We start from the raw sequence: 13773 nt of genomic DNA on the forward strand, positions 1-13773 counted from the left end.
TTTCTCTCTCTCTGTCTCTCTCAAAATAAATAAATAAACATTTAAAAAAAACAAAAACCTAGCCATTTCTCCAAAGCTTGCGCGCTGCACATGGTCCACACACTGGTCATGAGACTGGAATTGACATCTCTATAGAGAAGTGAGGTAAAAAGTGACATGGAAATCCTTATTTTAAGCATTGTCAATTATTACTTGCCCCATATAATAAAAGGGCAGCTCTTTGGTCTTCCCCCCTGAACTTGATGTATTTAAAAATGTTGAGAATGTAAAGATTGCTTATTGCAAACTCTAAAAGTGTCTTTTAGCTGCAAATACCCTTCTCCTTTTAGCTTCCTGGCAAAGACACACTTGTAGGAGGAAGGCAGGCAGAAGCTGGGGTTGGGGGGTGGTTTTGATATATTAATGTAGTTTGTTCTCTTTTTCTCCTCAGATAGTCTGCTGTCATTTTCTGCCTTGGAAAATAACTAAGTGGCACTTGGAATTAAACTCTCCCGGGGAAAGTGGTATGACTGTTGAGAATTTTAAGTTAAAATCACTTTCTATCTCTCTGCATGGCTCAATTCTTCCTTTTATCTTCTTCCCTATCATGTATTATTGGGTTTTAATATAGTACCAAATAACCATGGTCAACAGCAGAAGAGAGGTAACTCTTTTTCTGATTAGAACAAGTGGCTTTTCTGACACAGAGCCTCATCTCAGGGGCTGAGAGACTAACCACATAAGTGGCTGCTCTGCCCCGTGTTTCTCGAATGATAAAGTTTTCCTGAGGCTAAAAAGGAAGCCAAGGCCACAACTCTAAAAGGAGGAAATTTTTCTTATTGTTGATTAGGGCTCAGTTAGCTTTACCAGGAAAATGATGACCTCGGGTCCTTCTTTTACCCTCAGGAAGATTTAAGCTATATCTTCCATACGTTTCTTTTTCAGGGAGTCTACACTTTACATATACTGGCTTCAGAGTAGGAAGAATTGGTTTCTTCACAACTCAGGCCAGATGGAAAGTATTTTCCTTTGCTCCTGCAAAACCAAAATAACTAGTATTTCTTGCTTGTGAATTTGGGCTTGCAAATAAGGCGTGAGTGCTGGCCACATGGAAACAGTGTTCCAACTCTAGTCACAGCTGGAGCCCTTTGGCCATCTGAGAACGTTCTGTTGGAATTCCAAACAGATGAAGCCAAGCCCAGAACTGGTCACAACTAGGAAACAATCCGATTATTGTTTCCTGTTTGTCAGGTTTTGCCTGCCCTGTTTTACATCATATAGTTCAGATTTGCTCTTTTCCATTTCCTTGCCTGGAATGCCTGGTCCTTTTCTGATATGCTCTCTAGTTTTACATACTTAGGACTCCCAAGTTTCTGATTCCCAACCTTAAAGGACTGATCCCTTTTCTCTGGAATCTCCTATCACTTGTGGTCTCTATTTCATTCATTCTGTCATTCCTTCACACTCTTGCCTCTGTCTGGAATGCTCTTCTCTCAGCACTTTGCATGAGTGGCTTCTTCTCATTCTTCAGGTCTCTGCTGAAGCACCACTTCTACAGCAGCCTTCCCTCGCTACCTGTTCCAAAGCCAGAGGCTTTTCTAGTGTGTTCAGAGACGGTCAGGTCCCCGGTGCCTGCAGAAGTGGCTGCTCTGCCCTCTTTCTAGAATGATCAAGTTTTCTTCTTCATGAGTTTGAAAAGGAGGAAAACCTCCCCATTTACTCTTTTCTTCAAATCTGAACTCAGAGAGTCAGTCCAAAAGTATTGAGTGGACAATATCTGGCACATAGTAGATACTGAATATATTGTGATAGGTGGATATAATTTAAGAAGGACGTTATCAAACCTTTTATCCTAGTTCGTTCGTTCTTTCTTTCTTTCTTTCTGTCTAATTTGAGAGAGAGAGAGAGTACATGAGAGCAGAGGAGAGAGGCAGAGCGGGGGAGAGAGAGAGAGAGAGAGAGAGAGAGAGAGAATCCCAACCAGGCTCGACAGGGAGCCTGATATGAGGCTCGATCCCATGACCTGAGCCAAAAGTGAGTGGGAGACTTCACTTAACCGACTGAGTCACCTAGGTGCCTCGCTTGTTATTTCTGTGTGTGTGTGTGTGTGTGTGTGTGTGTGTGTGTGTGTGTATATATATATATATATATATATATATATATATATATAAAGTCATTATGTGCTGTTTGTGTTTGTTTGTTTTGTTTTGTTTTGTTTTTAAGTAGACTTCGTGCCCAGCACAGAGCCCAGTGCAAGGCTTGAACTCAACCCTGAGATCAAGACCTGAGCTGGGATCAAAAGTTGGACCCTTAACTGACCAAGCCACCCAGGTGCCCCTTATTATGTATTCTAATTTAGAAAATAAATATTATTTTGAAGTTGATTGTTTTAAAATACTTTAGATTTTTTAAATTGAAGTTGAGAAAATTTGACTCTTAACTTCCATGTTCTATCAGTATGACTTTTGGAAATATGTAATTTCTGACTCAGTGCCTCTATCTCCAAAACACTGGTGATGCTATCCTGTGTGACCCTGTGGGGTTTGGTACAATAGATGGAGTGTGTCTAAGGCCCTGTGAGGTCTTAAAAAGAAAATAGAAAAAAGAATAATCAGATTGTTCATCTCAAGTTCCTAGGAGGAGGCCTTGTACAAAGTAGGTGTTCGATATTTATTTGTTAATGTAATGTAACATGAGAAACGGAGACTGTGGATTAGCGCACACAAAGCAATAGAAAGATATTTGATATTCCTACAGTTCTTAGACTGTTTCACAGTGCAGTCTATACCCAGGACTTCTTTTCTGAAAAACCTTAGGGACTAGGTAGTGCAATATTTCAAATGACAGGTTGTGATCCATCAGGAAGATATGAAATCAATTTAGTGTTTTGTGACCAGCATTTTGAAGTAATGGAATAAAATTGAAATATCCGATTCCATCATCAGTAATAAGGGTAAGTGTTCCCTGAAACTTTTGATTCGGATCTATGTGAGTGTGTGTTTTCTGAGTCAAGATGTAAAATGTTTCTTAGGTAAGTTGAGGTTTAAAAAATGTTTTAAAGCCTCCAATATAGTATGATTATACAGATTATAATTTAAATGGTGCTGTTCTCATTTTGCTTGATTTAAGAAGAAAAATAATTGGAACAGATGTCTTGTTTGCCATTACCTACAAGGAGAAAAAATTGTATACTGGAAAAGATATATAGGACTTTCCCCCCCCCTTTTTTTTTCCAGTTTAGGGCGATAATTAGAAGAAACTAAAATATAAAATATAACTGCTTTACTAATAAATTCAAGTCATGTTCTGGGAGATCCTTGGTCAAATTTCTCTTTATAGAGTTACTGTGAAACTAATGATTTTCTCATTTTTTTATAGAAAACAAATGGCACTATCAAATTATGACTATCAACTAATATTTCTAAGTGACACTAAGAACTGTGCACATCCTATCCTGAAGACTGATTTTTTTTAATGTTTTATTTTATTTTTGAGAGAGAGAGAGAGAGTGTGTGAGCAGGGGAGGGGCAGAGAGAAAGAGGGAGACACAGAACCTGAAGCAGGCTTCAGGATCTGAGCTGTGAGCACAGAGCCTGACGTGAACCCATGAACCATGAAATCATGACCTGAGCCAAAGTTGGACATTTAGCTACCTGAGCCACCCAGGTGCCCCTCCTGAAGACTATATGCATTGCTTGAAAGGAATGAAAATTTATAATGTTTTTCAATTTCTTGCGACAAGTCCCTTTATTTCTTCAAATTATGCGTACTTGCTACTTAATATATCTGCTTGGAGAAAACTTCCTCACTGAACCTGTTTCAAGCAAGGCAACAGAGTTTTAAATTTGTTTTTAACATTTTATTATGAACATTTCAAACCTGCAGCAAGGTTGAAATAATATGTCTAGCATCTAGATTCAACCATCTTTTATTGTACTTTATCACATCTATGAATCCATTTTATTTGTTGATGCTTTTTGAAGCAAATTACAGTTATCAGCACACTTCCCCTGAAGAACTTTAGCATGCATGTCACTAACTAGAGTTCAACATTTAAAGGTTCTTTTTGTTGAATGTGAAATTTATATATAATAAAATGCACAAATTTTAAGTGTACGTTAGCTCAGTTTTGACAAATACATTAACCTGCTACCCAGACTCCTCTTATATGGAGCATTATTGTCACACCAAACTTCTCTCATACCATCTTCTAGTCACATCTTACCCCAACCCTCATCGCAATTTTTTCCACCATAGATTAATGTCACCCATTTGAGAATTTCATATAAATGGAATCATACACTATGTACTTTTGTATTTGGCTGCTTCCGCTCATCATAATGTTTTTGATTTTCATTTATATTGTTGCACGCATCAGTAATTTGTTTATTGTTGAGTAGTAGTAGTTCATCATATGAATGTAGCCCAGTTTGTATATTCTTTTTCCTGTTGATGCATACCTGAACTGTTTTTAGGTTTTGGCTGTTAAACATAAAGCTGTTATAGGGGCACCTGGGGGGCTCAGTCGGTTAAGCGACACTCTTGATCTCGGCTCAGGTCATAATTTCACGGTTTGTGAGTTCAAGCCCTGCGTTGGGCTCTGCACTGGCAGTGAGTGTGAAGCTACTTGGGATTTTCTGTCCCTCTGTCTGCCCTTACCCCACTTGAGCATCTCTCTCTTTCTCTCAGAAAAAATAAATAAACTGTAAAAAATTTAAAAATATAAAGCTGCTATAATCATAGAAGTCTTTTTGTGAACATAAATTTTCATTTCTTTTGGATAAATAAGTGAAATTACTGGTCATATGCTAAGTATACTAAGAAATACACCCCCCCCCCTTTTTTTTCCTGAAGTGGTTGTGCCGTTTCACATTCTTACTGGTGATAGAGTTTTGATTGGATGTCTCCACATTCCCTCATGCTCAGGATAGGTAATAGGTAATAAAAGGTCGTAATACCTCATTCCTTTGAAGCTTTCACCCCTTGATGCTTATAGAACTTAACTGTAGATTGTGAACAAACTTGTGAAATCATGTGAGTGGGAGTCCTGAACTGCTCGTGTGTATACTGGGAAAAAAATTTATTCCATCAGCAGATGGATGAAAAAAACATTGTCTTTAAGACAGAGAATAGAGGGAGTAATAGGAAACCCTTGACCGATCTCTGTCTTTTGATGTCCCAAAACTTGTTTCATTGCTACTTCTAAAGGAAGTAAAGCCTAGCCCAGAGGAGAGAGTCATTTCTTGGCACTATCCTAAACCAAGCTGTTAACTGGTTCCCTAGAAATAATTGTGTATTTTTTTTGCTTGTATTATAGATTTATTATACAACCCTCAGGCACCTGGTTAGAATTGGTTTTTAATTTCTATTTCATATTTCTGTCAGTTTGTATGGGTTTCTTTATTCAGTTTTTTTCTAAAAGAAGTTTATTTATTTATTTTGAGAGAAAGAGAGAGAGAGAGAGAGAGAGAGAATCCCAAGCAGGCTTTGCACTGTCAGTTTGGAGCCAGATGTGGGGCTCGAACCCATGAACCATGAGATTATGACCTGAACTGAAACCAAGAGTTGGATGCTTAACTGACTGAGCCATCCAGATGCCCCTCTTTATTCCATTAATGTGGTGAATTGCATTGGCTCATTTTCAAATATGAAAGTAATCTTGCTTTCAAGGTTATAACATATTCTTTTTTATGTGTTCTTAGATTCAATTTGCTACTGTTTTGTATTAGGGATGTTTAAAACAATAGATTTATGAGATTTATGAGCAAAATTGGTCTGTAATTTTCTTTCCTTATAAACCCTTCTTTAGTTTTGGTATTGAGTTTATTCTGGTGTCATGAAATAAATTGAGAAATATTCTCTAAAAGACTGTGTGTAAGACTGATGTTATTTCTTTGTTAATTTAGAAGAAGTTGCTAGTGAAGGATGTGGCCTTGAGATTTCTTCTGGGGAGTGTCTTTAAAAAAATTTTTTTTAATGTTTTATTTATTTTTGAGACAGGGAGAGACACAGCATGAACAGGGGAGGGTCAGAGAGAGGGAGACACAGAATCTGAAACAGGCTCCAGGCTCTGAGCTGTCAGCACAGAGCCCGACGCGGGGCTCGAACTCACAGACCGCGAGATCATGACCTGAGCCAAGTCGGCTGCTCAACTGACTGAGCCACCCAGGCGCCCCTGGGGAGTGTCTTTAAATATGGGCTCATTTTCTTTGATAGGTATACGGCTATTTAGATTTTTTTTTAATTTAATTTTTTTTTTGAAGATTTTATTTGTAAGTAATCTCTGTACCCAACTAGGGGCTCTACCAAATGAGCCAGCCAGGTACCCTTATTTAGATTTTATTTTTGTATTAGTTTTAGTAAGTTGGTCTTTCCCTAAATTTTTTTTGTTTATTTAAATCTTCAGGTTTATTGGTATAAAGTTGTTGTTAATAACAGTATTTTTTTTTAAATTTTTTTTTAACGTTTATTTATTTTTGAGACAGAGAGAGACAGAGCATGAACGGGGGAGGGGCAGAGAGAGAGGGAGACACAGAATCGGAAGCAGGCTCCAGGCTCTGAGCCATCAGCCCAGAGCCCGACGCGGGGCTCGAACTCACGGACCCCGAGATCGTGACCTGAGCTGAAGTCGGACGCTTAACCGACTGAGCCACCCAGGCGCCCCAATAACAGTATTTTTTAATATCTACAGTATGTTCTGTAATGATGTTGCTTTTTATTTTTTATTTATTTTTGCTTTGCTCTTTGGTTATTTCTTAGTTAAAAGGTAGGGTTCTATATACGTTGTCTGCGACATGATTTTTGCATTTTATAATATATTCTGAAGATGATTTCATAGGAGTTATTCAAGAGATTTTCCTTATTTATTTATTTATTTATTTATTTATTTATTTATTTTTACTGCTACGTAGGACTTCATTATATGGCTGTTCATGCAACTAGCTCCCTATTAATGGATGTTTGGTTTATTTCCATTCTTTTTGCTGGAACAAATAGTGCTGAAGGGAATAACTTTCTACATATGTACTTAATTTTTTTGTTTTTTGTTGGTAATGATCTCATGTACATGTGTAATCTAAAAAGCAAAACAAACAAAGGAAAAATAAAATAAAACCAAGCTCATAAATATAGAGAACAGACTGGTGGTTGCCAGAGGCAGGTTTTAGGGATGGGCAAAATGAATAAAGGGAATCAAAAGGTACAAACTTCCAGTTATAAGGGGCACCTGGGTGGCTCAGTTGGTTAAGCATCCAATATTCTTGATATGGGCTCAGGTTGTGATCTCTCCATCCTGAGATCCAGCTCCCCGCTGAGCATGGAGCCTTCTTGAAATTCTCCCTCTCTTTCTGCCCCTCCAATCCCCCTCAAAATAAATAAATAAACTTAAAAAAATATTTAAGAAAACCAAACTTCCAGCTATAAGTCATGAGAATGTAATTTGCAGCATGGCGACTACAGTTAGTAATACTATATTGCATATATGAAAGTTGCTAAAAGAGTAAATCATAAAAGTTCACATCACACAAAAAAATTCTGTAACTATGTATGGTGATGGATATTAACTAGACTTATTGTGGTGATCATTTCACAATATATACAAATATGGAATCATGTTGTATACCTGAAACTAGTATAATGTGTGTCAATTATACATCAATAAAAAAATAAATTGAACATTTTTGCTGGTGTTATCTTTGGTGTAGATTCTTAGAAATGGGATTTCCTAAAAATAGGGGAGAGGTAATAGCTACACATTAAATAGAAATTTAAGAGATATAAAAATCAGGGGCGCCTGGGTGGCTTAGTCAGTAAAACATCCAACTCTTGGTTTTGGCTCAGGTCATGATCTCATGGTTTATGGGTTTGAGCCACATGTCAGGCTCTGTGCTGACAGCATGGAGCCTGCTTGGGATTTCTCTCTCCTTCTCTCTTTGCCTCTCCTTGGCTTGCTTTCTCTCTCAGAAAATAAACATTAAAAAAAGACATATCAATCAAATATAATGATTCTTGATTGAATCGTGGTATGAAAAAAATGAGCTATGCATAACATTTTGAGGACATAGGTAAATTTAAATATAGAATGGGTATGAGATGAAATTAGGGAGTTATTTTTATGTTGTTGGGGTGACAATACCATTGTATCTAGATAGGAGAATGTCCTTTTTTTTTCTTTTTTCTTTTAGATGTATAAAATATTTTGGCATGAAATGTCTTAGTGTGTGACACTTTGAAACAGATCAACCACAATAATAAAAAAATATAGATACATTGATAAAACAGGAAAGCTCGTATGACAAAATGTAAATGTTAACAATGGTTGAATCTAAATAGTGGATTTATAGGTCTTCATTGTACCGTTTTTCCTATTTTTGTATATGTTTGAAAACTTTATAATAAAAAGTTAAAATTTTAAAAATTACGTAAAATTGTTTTATCTTTCTAGTGAAGTATTCTTTTTATTCTTATGTTGTAACTTTCCTTATCCATAAAAAGAAATTTTCTTAAAAGTATATTTTGTCTGATACTAATGTAATTATCTCATAATACTAATGTACTGTTTCAGAATACTAGTGTAATTTCTTTTGGTTAATATTTGTTTGGGTGTCAGTAGAGAGGCTGCAGCGGGAGAGGAATGACCTAAGGAGAGCTCTAAAGATCCTGTCTGGGGGTGCCTGGCTGGCTCAGTTAGAAGAGCATGTGCCTCTTGATTTTGAGGTCTAGTTTGAGTCCCATGTTGGGTATAGAATTTACTAAAAATAAATAAATAAACTTAAAAAAAAAAGATGCTGTCTGTGCATGTGACCTTGGGCTGTGGATTTTATCCTCCCTTAGGCTTGGCTGGTCTCCAAAAACATTTTGTGATCATCCTTAATTGCCACAAGGAAACTCCATGCCTAACATTTGTCCTCAGAAGACAAGAACTGCTGGGGTGTCTTCTGTTTTTGAAGAGCCTATTCTTGGAGCTTTACTCTCTGCTGACCTTGAAGAGACTAGGTATGTCTTAAGTATTGGTGATTGCTCAAGGTCATGGGCTAAAGAATGTTCAAGCAGAAGAAATGGTAGAGTTTTCTTACAAGCTTAAAGGGTATGTCTCTGAACTTGGAACCTGATAATGTTGGTGTTACTGTGTTTGGAAATGAAAACTAATTAAGGAAGAAGATCTCCTGAAGAGGACAGGAGACATTGTGGGCATTCTAGGTGGCAAGAAGCTGTTGGGTCATATAGTAGGTGCCATTGGTAATGGGTTGCAAGAACTGTAGGCAAGTTGGCTGAAAGCCCCTGGGATCATTCCTCCAATCTCTGTGCAGACTGGCATTAAGTCTGTGGATAGATGGTCAACATGAGCTGGTTATTGGTGGCCAATAGGCTGGCAAAATGTCAATGACTGACGTAATCATTAACCAGAAATGTTTCAATGATGCATCTGATGAAAAGAAGAAGCTGTATCATATCTACATTGCCTAGTTGGTGAAGAGACTTACAGATGCAAATGCCATGAAGTACACCATTGTGGTTTCAGCTACTGCTGATGCTGCCCCACATCAGTGCCTGACTCCTTATTCTGGCTGTTCTGTAGGAGAATATTTTAAGGATAATGGAAAATATGCTTCGATCATCTATCAAGAGTTATCCAAATGCTCTGTTGCTTATTGCCACACTTCTGCTGCTCATGAGGCCTATTCTAGCGATATGTTTTAACTACATTCCTGTCTGCTGGAGAGAACAAAATGAATGATTCTTTTGGTAGTGGCTCCTTGTCTGCTTTTCCAGTCGGAGAAACACGGCTGGTTATGTGTGTGCTTATATTCCAATGAATGTCACCTCCATCACTGATGGGCAGATCTTGGAAACAGAAGTGTTTTACAAAGGTGTCTGTTGGCTTGTCTGTATCCTGTGTCAGATCTGCTGCCCAAACCAGGGTCAGGAAGCAAGTGGCAGGTACCATGAAGCTGGAATTGGCTCTTAATCATGAGGTTGCTGCTTTTGCCTGATTCGGTTCTGACCTCCCTGCTGCCACTCAACAGCTCTTGGGTCCTGATGTGCATCCTGAGTATCTGAAGCAAGGACAGTATGCTCCTGTGGCTACTGAAGAACAAGTGGCCCTTTGCTGGTATAAGGGGGTATCTTGATAAACCAGAGCTATTTCTATTTTATTTGTTTTTGTGGGGGTTTTTTGACTGGAGTATTTAAAAGCAAACCTTAAAAGGCCTGATATTTTATTCTAACCACTTCATCATGCTTTAAAAGACAACTTTTTTCCCTATATAACCCAAGGCCATATTTACATCTAACAACATGAAATAAACATTTCTTAAGTTGTAATACAAACTATTCAAATTTCCCTATCATCTCAAAGAATTGCTTTTTACAATTATTACTTTTGCAAGCCAGAATCCGCACAGGGTCCACCTTTGGTGATTATAGTCTCTAGGATCCCTTTTCATTCGCATAAGTGCTCCACTTCACCTCCTTTATTTGAGTTACTTCTTGAAGAAACTGGGTCGGTGGTCTTGTAGAATGTTGCAGTTGCATCTTGTGTTTAATTTGTTTTTCTATCCTCTGTATTTCCTGCAGTCTACAAGTTAGCGCTAAAGACTTGATTAAATTCTATTTTAGATTCCTTTTTTTAAAATGTATGTTTGTTTGTGTGTTTATTTAGTTATTTACCTATTTATTTATTTATAGGTAGATCACAAGCAAGGGAGGGGCAGAGAGAGAGGGGAACAGAGGGTCCAAAGTGGGCTCTGTGCTGACAGCAGAGAGCCCCATGCGGGGCTCGAACTCATGAACAGTGAGATCGTGATCTGAGCCGAAGTTGGACGCTTAACTGACTGAGACACTCAGGCACTCCAGTTTTAGGTTCTTGACGAGAATATACTATAGGTGATGTTACAGACTTCATATTATTTTATCATCTCAAGAGCCACATAGTGTCAGATGGCCTCACTTTTAGTATGCTTAAGGTGTTCATGTGGTGACGCTGATTCCTGTCTGATTGTAAAGTTTCCCAACTATCTTTTACTTAATGATTTTGGTATCTTTTGTTGACCACTGTCTGATTCATTTGAAAACAATTATGGGTTGCAAGATGGTGATTTTATGATTTAATCATTCTGTTTTCATTTATTAGCTAGAAGTCTTCTGTAGAGAACTTTCTTACATCCATAAGGATTATTTGGTTACCTTGAAATACTGTTCATACCAGAAAAACAGGACAGATCTTTAATTATTTCCTTTCAACTATCCAATTTTACAGTAATGTGTTCATTACCTAGCAACCTCCATGGTGTCCAGGGTCTTTCTCTTTTTCCTTTTTTGTTTTTCTTAAAAAATTTTTTTTAATGTTTATTTATTTTTGAGAGAGAGAGAGAGAGCGAGCAGGGGAGGGGCGGAGAGAGGGAGACACAGAATCCAAGGCAGCCTCCAGGGTCTGAGCTGTCAGCACAGAGCCTGACGTGGGGCTCGAACTCACCAAGTGTGAGATCATGACCTGAGCCAAAGTTGGATGCTTAACCAACCGAGCCACCCAGGTGCCCTTCTTTTTCCTTTTTTGAATAGCATTATGAACTCATAGCTTTACACATTAAATGTGTTTCTATTGGTTGCAGTTGTTAGACACTCAAATTATTCTATTTTGAGTGTAAGTGGGAAGCTTTTGAGGCTTCTGTATTTGTTTGATATGATAGTATTATCTTTTGATAGCCTCTTTGTTTTCTGGCACAATAAGATATCCCAAGCTCAACTGGTATATTTCTTGGATTGACTGTACAGAAAATGCCAAGCCCTTTTAGTGTGAAATGATGTTTTGAGACCACAGTATGGGATTCTTGTTGTTACTGAATTATTATTATTGCTTCTTGGCCTTTTCAGTGGACAGAGCTAGAAAATAAGTAATTCTAATGTTTAATTATTTTTTGAGAGAGAGAGCCTGAGCAGGGAAGGAGAAGAGAGAGAGGGAGACACAGATTCTCAGGCTCCAGGCTCTGAGCTGTCAGCACAAAGTCCGACGCAGGCCTCCAACCCACGAACCGTGAGATCATGACCTGAGCCAAAGTCGGACGCTTAACCGACTGAGCCACCCAGGCGCCCCACCACGTTTTATTTTTTTTAACTGAGCTTTTTATGCTGAAGATTAAGTCCCTGACAGCTTAACATAGTTTCTTAGTATATTAAAATATACATTTGTTGGTTTCAAAATAATAATTGTTGCTATTAACAATGAAACTACTAAATGAAACTAGATAATTTAAGATTGTTTGCCTTTTTAAATTTTTTTGTCCTAAAAATATAACCCAGTCAGAACTGTATAGTCAAGGGGTGCCTGGGTGGCTCAGTCGGTTAAGTGGCAGATTCTTGGTTTTGGCTATGGTCATGGTCCCAGGGTTTGAGGGTTTGAGCCACGTATCTGGCTCTGCACTGGCAGTGTGGAGTCTGGTTGGAATCCTCTCTCTCCCGTTCTCTGCCCCTCTCCAACTCGTGCTGGCTGTGTCTCTCAAAACAAAAAAAAACCAAAAAACAAAACTGTATAGTCAAAATATTTTGTTCAAAGGTCAGTTGGAATAATTCTTTTCTCTGGTTTTTTCACCAAACTGATATACCAGGTAGGCTCATTTGTTTCAGTTTGTTTTCAAATTCTAGATATTGGTTTTTATTTTCTTTTTAAATTTAGTTTTGTATTTTGCTTGCTATCTCCTTCTTGAAATATTTCTTTTACTTGTCTTCCAGGACAATACCTTTTCTCGTGTTTTATTCATTTATTTTTTTTATGGCTTATGTGGGCTTCTATTCAGTCTCCTTTCCTGGTTCCTCCTTCCCTTCCTGTTTTAAACTTTGGAACTCTCCTCTATTTAAGTTCACGTCCTAGTGAACACATCTTGTCTCATGGTTTTAACACCACTTGTTTTCTTTAAAATTTTTTGTTGATGTTTATTTGTTTTTGAGAAAGAGAGAGAGAGAGAGACAAAGCATGAGTGAGGGAGGAGCAGAGAGAGAGATACACACAGAATCCGAAGCAGGCTCCAAGGCTCTGGGCTGTTATTGCAGAGTGCCACGTGGGGTCAAACTCATGGACTGTGAGATCATGACCTGAGCTGAAGTCAGATGCTTAACTGACTGAGCCACCCAGGAACCACATACACCACCTGTTTTCTGATCACTCTCAAATTTATATCTCCTGCCTGGGCTTTGTTCCTGACTTGCAGATCTAGATATCCAACTTTTCATTCACTGTCTGTACTTGGATGTCTAATAGATAGTTTAAACTTAACATGTCCAAAAATGATCTCTTTTTTAAGTTTATTCATTCATTTTGAGAGAGAGAGTGAGAGAGAGCAAGCATGCACATGAGCAGGGGAGGGGCAGAGAGAGGGAGAGAGAATCCCAAGCGGGCTGGAACTCACAAACCAACCGTGAGATCATGACCTGAGCTGAAATTAAGAGCCAGACACTTAACCGACTGAGTCACCCAAGCGTCCCCCGCAAAGTGAACTCTTGATTTCCATCCAACTGTTCTCGCAGCTTCCCGTGTTTCAGTAAACGGCAACTCTATCATGTTGCGTAGGCCAAATATCTGGAAGTCATCCTGACTTTTCTCTCTCATATTCCATAACTGTTCCACCAGTATATCCTGTCAGCTTCTCCCTTTGAAATATATTAAGGATTCAATCAAGCCTCCATTTCTTACCATCTCCACTGCCAGCACCGCCCCCGACTAAGGTGCTATAAATTCACCAGGATTTTTATAATACTCTCATAACAAGGTCTTCCTGTCTCCACCCATGCTTCTACTTCATG

The 13773-nt window shown here is 38.2% G+C and overlaps 1 protein-coding gene and 1 pseudogene across 4 annotated transcripts in view; both read left to right on the forward strand.

Moving 5' to 3' along the window:
* The window catches only part of FAM221A (family with sequence similarity 221 member A), a 76248-nt gene that overhangs the window by 26502 nt on the left and 35973 nt on the right, over positions 1-13773 (forward strand). For 2 of the 4 annotated variants that reach the window (XM_042968262.1, XM_042968273.1), the window contains exon 1: positions 8818-8973. In XM_042968262.1, coding sequence (XP_042824196.1) covers positions 8870-8973 — 104 coding nt within the window. In that variant the 5' untranslated portion in view covers positions 8818-8869. Of the gene's footprint in view, positions 1-2467; positions 2933-8811; positions 8974-13773 lie in introns of those variants that run through there. The other 2 variants (XM_042968240.1, XM_042968231.1) reach the window with 2 other exon arrangements.
* On the forward strand, positions 9067-10560 carry LOC122236482 (annotated as a pseudogene).

The sequence above is a fragment of the Panthera tigris genome, chromosome A2, assembly GCF_018350195.1.
Source record: "Panthera tigris isolate Pti1 chromosome A2, P.tigris_Pti1_mat1.1, whole genome shotgun sequence".
Classification (NCBI taxonomy): Eukaryota; Metazoa; Chordata; class Mammalia; order Carnivora; family Felidae; genus Panthera; species Panthera tigris.